The 6,699-nt window shown below is 35.6% G+C and overlaps 1 protein-coding gene across 1 annotated transcript; it reads right to left on the minus strand.

Annotated features, from left to right (window-relative positions):
* Window positions 1-598: 598 nt before the first annotated feature.
* Window positions 599-4,436, minus strand: LOC108916660 (ras GTPase-activating protein 1; the record flags this gene model as incomplete). The annotated part of the gene is given in 4 exon segments (XM_018722958.1): window positions 599-759; window positions 815-1,026; window positions 1,395-1,650; window positions 3,781-4,436. Coding segments are annotated over 4 exon segments (1,112 nt in total), but the record flags the coding sequence as incomplete, so codon positions are not given.
* Window positions 4,437-6,699: the final 2,263 nt, after the last annotated feature.

Raw genomic sequence — 6,699 nt, forward strand, 5'->3', positions numbered from 1 at the left:
TCTCCGTCTTCTGATTGGCTGGGCCAAAAAAAAGTGGTGGGGGGGTAAAATGGGGTGGGGGGGTGGATTAGAACTCTCCAACTTACCCTACTAACTTAGCTTTCCAGATTGTTACATATAACGTATTTCTACACAAAATTAGTCTTGCCTAAAATTTGAGCAGCTTCTCGAATGAGATTATTAAGCTACAGCAACGTTTTACAAAAGTATCCATCAGGTGCATAATTATTAATTTTACCGAAAGTTTAGTAATTATCTCGGATAGTGTCCATTATAACTACCTTAACACTTTTGTCTCAAAAAAGTTAACAGAATTCAAAATAGCAGTAAGCAGTAGTATCAACATTAGCGATGAACAAAATTTTTAAATTCTATTTTACAAATGCCTCTGATATAGATTGACCAAATATTCATAATTTTTTCATACCTGTAAAGAAACAACAATTCAACACTTACCTGATACAAATAAGCGCATGAAAGATCGATAAGACCTTTGGGCTTAGTTCGCTTAGGGTTTTCATACAAGTACAAATGTGTATCCGTACCATCCACTAACAACACGAAATATAAAAGTTTCCATTTCTTTGCGGCTTTATCCGATTTTCTGTGGAGGTAGCCTTGATGTTTAATACCACGCATCTTCTTCAAACCGGCTTGGTCGCGACATTCTCTCAAAGTGGCATAGATTTTCTCCGCTTCCGATTTTGCCTTCTGATTTTCAGGCACCCAATCCAACTGTTTGGAACCGTCAACAACCAACTAGAAACGGAAATGTACTTATAAAATGTTAACGTTAATATAAAAAATGGTTTACGGGATGTTGTAGCGTGTATCCCTCGACGATCTGTTCTTTTCTGTATCTGTTGATGACGGCATCCAAGCATTCAAATATCCTACCACCCATTAGATACCGTACACCCTTCTTTTCTATGCGAAAACGTTGGATTTGGTTGTTGATGTGGAAAAATAAGGAATAATCGCCAGGGGAGTTGTCACTGGGACGTACCAGAAAACTACCGGGACCCGCTAAAACCAAACCATAAAACGATCAAAATAATTGATCATATTATTATATGTTCCTCCGATAAGTGAATTTTATCTTTATCATTTGATTGTTTTTGTTTAGAAAAAACAATTCCTTCTAAACCAAGTCAACAAAAAAAATAACAATCATCTGTCATTAATATCAACATTTAAAAAAAAGTGTATAGCATTTTTAGATACATTAACGCTCATCCTTATTATTATTTTTTTTAATTGGAGCAAAACTAGTGACAGTTTACAGCATTTATTTTGCTAGACACCTGCAACAATACCATGTATACGCAATGTACCCTCTATAACATAACTCCGAACCCTGGGCTCAAATAAAAACTGTCTTATGGGTTACTTACCTTTAACGAGCAAATCCACAGCCTCATTTTTTGTACAGTTCGGGTGAAACCAAGGAAAAACAGTATTGGGATCTATGCTGTCATCCAGATCCTCAACTAACTCCCGGAAAATCATCCCTTGCTCCCCGGTTCGATGAGCAGTAACCCACAACCACCCGTTGCCCATGTCGTTGTGTACAAAAAATATATCGCCCTTCTTGAAAGTCAGTTCGTCTGTGTCGGGCATTTTTGTGTAAGGCAGTATCGCCACCACTCTCTAGAACATTGAACACATTAAAAAAAATGTATATTAATATCTAAAAAAAATCGTAACAGACCGTGATCATTTTTTAACTGCTGTCGTTGACAAATTGAGCTTTAAATGTACATAGTTCCAAAACTTGAACAAATTTGTAGGCCAAGAGGCATGTTACAATGGATATAGCCTTACGTAAGCTATTGTGCCCGTGAGAAAAGTTTGAAATGAAAACATTTTCACATTTCACAATACCAGTAATGTCGTGAATTTAAAAGAATATACGTCTGTCAACTAATTAAATGATAATGAAATTGGTAGAAGCTGAATTTTTTTTAATGAATGCATAAAAATGTATTTTTAAAAAAAAATCATAATGAGAATTAATTTTAATTCAATCATTTTCCAAGAATTGAAATTTAATGTCATATGGAAAATTCAAATTTAATTACAAATATTTATTACATAAATCTGTTATATATGTACATTATTTGAATGTAATCATGTTCTCCAAAAATGTGTATGACTCATTTTTATTTACAGACAATTATGATAATATTTATGAATATGCTAAAACTGATAATATGTTTTATCAAACTATCCTACAAAATAACACTTATAGGAAGTTTATGGGTTCAATAATCTCTATATTATTTGAGCATTACAGTTATTTACTTAATCATTTTTTGCATTTTGAAACAAGGAACATATTGTACTAATACTTATTGGTATTATAATAATTCCTCTCCTTAGTTATTTATGCACACTCAATTATACAGTATCTAATAATATCTATTAAGTATATGAAAAATGTATTTTATTGAATTGAATGTATAAATACAGTAACAGCTTTAGATATTTTAAGTAAATAAAGATAAAGGCTGGGATAAAAGTATAATGCATTCTGTGAGTCATGAGATATATTTCTGTATAATCTTAAAATTCAGGAACACCTGTTGCCTTGGATTTCCCATTATCTCAAAGAGACCCACAAATAACCCAAATTTTAACAAAGGAATTCCTTCATGGCAAGTATTGATTGAACAAGGATTATTTATTTTATAAAGCACCAATGCTAAACAGTCAGGTAAAGAGGAAAAAAATAGAGAAGAGGAAAAATATTGGATAAACAATATGCCAATGATAAATATATATTTAAAAAATATAGTCTATTCTTGTGAAAATGATATGCACAAAAATATGTAGAATATTTGTGGGTGTATTTCAAACTAACAATAAAGAATATTAAAATATATTCAAGAAGTTGCTGATAAAATGATTATTGTTCTGATTCAGGTCATGACATTAGGCATATAAATAATTTATAAGTGCACTTTAAGATGCTCAAGAAAAGTCAATCTGCATATTTTAAACTACACTGTATAATCATGATTTAGAACAAATTTTAAACACTATTATTTCCTTGATAAATTAATAAAAATGTTTATTATTCTATGTAATCTGACAGGAAACCATTTGCAAAATAAACGTAGTGGTGAATAACACAAATAAAATTATATAAGTAATACGCATGCGTTAAAAAGTATATACCACCAGGAAATAATTGTGATAAATAAAAATTTACTTTTTAACTCGTTTTGAGAACTTAATGATTATTAAGAGTTGATAGAAATTTATTTTTGTATAAGAATATTAAAAAAAATGCGCTGCATCAGCATAATGGTAATCAATGATATTAAAATTTTATCTGTATCTTAATATTTTTAATATTTAATGAAATATGAATATGACTATGTATTTTGAAAGTTATACAACGGCTGCCTTAAAGTTTGCATCTTGGATTTCCCCTCATGTGAAACATTATTTGATTAAAAAAAATTAAAAAAATTTTTTCTTAATAATTATGTAAAAAATACATATTTTTTCCAAATTTTAGTCTGTTTATTATTAAGTATTTTAAATATATTGTAAAAATCAGTTTCAGGAACTACAACCCTATATCTCAAAAACCAAGCATTTCATAATTCATATTTATGGAAATGCTTGTTATTTTAAAAATTTCTGTCAGCAAGTAAAGTTTGGTATATGCAAATCCAGACCATTGAATATAATAAAAGATCTAAGAACTGTTCTGGTAATTCCAGGTTTTCCCCTTTTTCCAGATTAATATACACCCTGAGAACCGCTTACCTTTTTATCATTAACAGGTTCCGGGGGTGCCACAGGATGTACCAGTCTTTCTCTCTTCAACAAATCGCTGCATTCCTTATAATAACCGACCAAGTCATTTAAAGACACAAACTGCCTCCCACCAATATAAAAATCTCCGCATACTGCTGTTATTCGGAAGTGGTTCATTCCAGTCCTACCTAAATATGAAAGGACATAGCTTCCAGGTTTCCTGTCACTTTCTCTTACTAAATAGGCACCCAATTTGTTACACTGCCACAATCTCTCTTCGGCTTGGTAGCGATCCAACCTCCCATGATACCACAGCGTTTCGGGGGGCGCATAATGAGCACTGTCGCCCAAATCTAACTCGTCCTGTTCAGGTTTGATGGCCCCGTGAGCATCCTGTTCGTTTCCATCGTCGCTTCCTGTGCTGGGAGATCCTAATTTGTCTTTCATTATACCTGCATTCTGCCCACTTCCTGTGCGGAGTAATTCGGCCATACCTTATCCGTAAGTACACTCTAGCTCATTACAGTCTTACTTTAGTGATCTATGAGTTTTGCTGGCTTCCTCCCGAATTAATTACATTGGTAAATAACCTAAAGCATTGTTTAACAATCGTTTCGAGTTTATTGACGTTTCTAGCAGGCTCATCCACTACTTTTGACACTTCACAACTGATTCACCCGGTAGAAGTCGCTCTTGTTTTGTAAACATGGGTTTCGTTCTATTTTGTAAGCCCATAGTTCAAATCAGGAACAGGATATGTTCTTATCAGTGCAAGTCAGGAGTCAGGATCGTTGTACTAGGCTTAGAACAAATCATAAAACATATAGCGATTTCCATTGGGGAAATCTGGGGCTGCACTCGGGCAGCACTGACACTCCACTGGTTGTATGAGAAATATTAGTGATGGGCATAATCGACCAATTTTCATAATCGAGTTATCGGTAATCGAGTGATCACTCGAGATACGAGATATTGGTCGTTTTCATCCCAGCGGCGCACAAATATGTTTGTATTAGTCATGTATTACTTATATGCGTAGCTAAAAAAAAAAAAGCTCACGCACTTCAAAACCTAACCACTTTTTCGTTTTATTCTAAAAAAGAAGGTTACGCAATCAGTGACTATTTGCAGTATGCACTAACATTTTGGGGTGCAACCGTAGGGTAATAATCACTCGAGTGGTGGGAGTAAACATCTCGAGATAACTCGAGTGATCTCAATAATCGAGTACCACTCGATTTTTCACTCGAAATCTCCCATCACTAAAAAATATGCTCTAATGCAAGGGTCGGCAACTGGCGGACCCCGGTCCAGATCCGGACCGCGGAAGGTAAAATACTGGACCGCCAAAAATTATTTGAAAATATAAATTACTCAAATAAATTATTAGTCCAGGCAAATTAGACCAAAATCACCCTGAATACGGCAATTTTTTTCTGATGAACCGATCGAGTTGCGGTTTTCGGCATTGTCTTCGGAAAAATATCAGGAAAAAAGTCTATATATTACAATTTGGGGCTGAATCGAAACTACATTGCGGGTGCATAAAGTGCATCTTGGAGTGCATCAATTTTTCCAGATTTTCTAAAAATGGTAAAAATTTACTAAAAGTTATAGAAATTTGTGTGCACGGGTTTTTTGACCCTGAAAAATATACCCAACGGCCCTGGGCCCCCCCAGGGGGGCAAGCTGGGGGTCTTCTGTAAAACATCGAATAGCTGAGTAATTGCCTTCTAAATCCCCACCCGGGGGTTTTTGGGGTCCGGGATTTCGATTCTGACACTGAAACATATGTCCGACGCTCCAGGGCCCCCCCAGGGGGCAAGGGGGGCCTTCTATAAAACACCGAGAGCTGAGTAATTGCCTTGTAAATTTGTACTCGGGGGTTTTCGGGGTCGGGGATTCCGAATCTGACACTGGAAAATATCCATTAATATTAGCTTGTCTAACACTGAGAAAAATTGTCGTAGAATTGGGGAAATCCTGGACAATCCGTTCCCAAGAGACACATTTCGTTAAATCAAAGAAATATTCCTTAAAACCAAAGAATATTTCATGGATCATGGATTTTCAAAAGAATCTCTTGGGCCCGTGTGACTGCGGATAATGCATAACAATTAGGCGACAAAATCCGATTATCGACAATGCAGATCTTGTGGGTGCAGGAAGCATGGAATTACATGCACAATTGCATGTACAAATTGTTTTGGAACCAACTGTTCCAATCCTGAAATAGTCGAAAATGTAATATAGATGATAGTGATGGAGACACTGATGATGAAAATTGTGATTGATAGTGAAAGTGTTAGATAAACATATGATAGTAGTTGTCTCACTAATTGCCTTGCAAATAAAAAGAAAATTGGTTCTCAGAATAAAGTGGATTCTTTTCGACTCATTAATTTCCTGTTAGTTTTTCTTACACTTCTTATCTAATCTCTGTAAATTTGCGTGTGTTACAATGTAAAAGTAAGCCTACAAGATCATGCGGATGGAACAGTTTTATTGCCAAAATTTGCCTTTCGATGTTTTCCAGAAAGCCCAGCCCACGGGCGTCGTGCATACTTTTTAGTGTCAGAATCGGAATTCCCGACCTCAAAAACCCCGAGTGGAAATTTAGAAGGTAATTACTCAGCTATTCGATGTTTTACAGAAGCCCCCCCTTGCCCCCACTGGGGGCTCCAGGGGCACCGGGCATACTTATCAGTGTCAGAATTGAAATCCCCGACCCCAAAAACCCCCGAGTGGAAATTTAGAAGGCAATTTACTCAGCTATTCGGTGTTTTACAGAAGACCCCCCTTGCCCCCTGGGGGGCCCCAGGGGCGTTGGACATACGTTTCACTGTCAGAATCCAAATCCCTGACCCCAAAAAACCCCGAGTGGGGATTTAAAAGGCAATTACTCAGCTATTCGATGTTTTACAGAAG

The sequence above is a fragment of the Anoplophora glabripennis genome, unplaced genomic scaffold (genome assembly GCF_000390285.2).
Source record: "Anoplophora glabripennis isolate ALB-LARVAE unplaced genomic scaffold, Agla_2.0 scaffold2888, whole genome shotgun sequence".
Taxonomy (NCBI): domain Eukaryota; kingdom Metazoa; phylum Arthropoda; class Insecta; order Coleoptera; family Cerambycidae; genus Anoplophora; species Anoplophora glabripennis.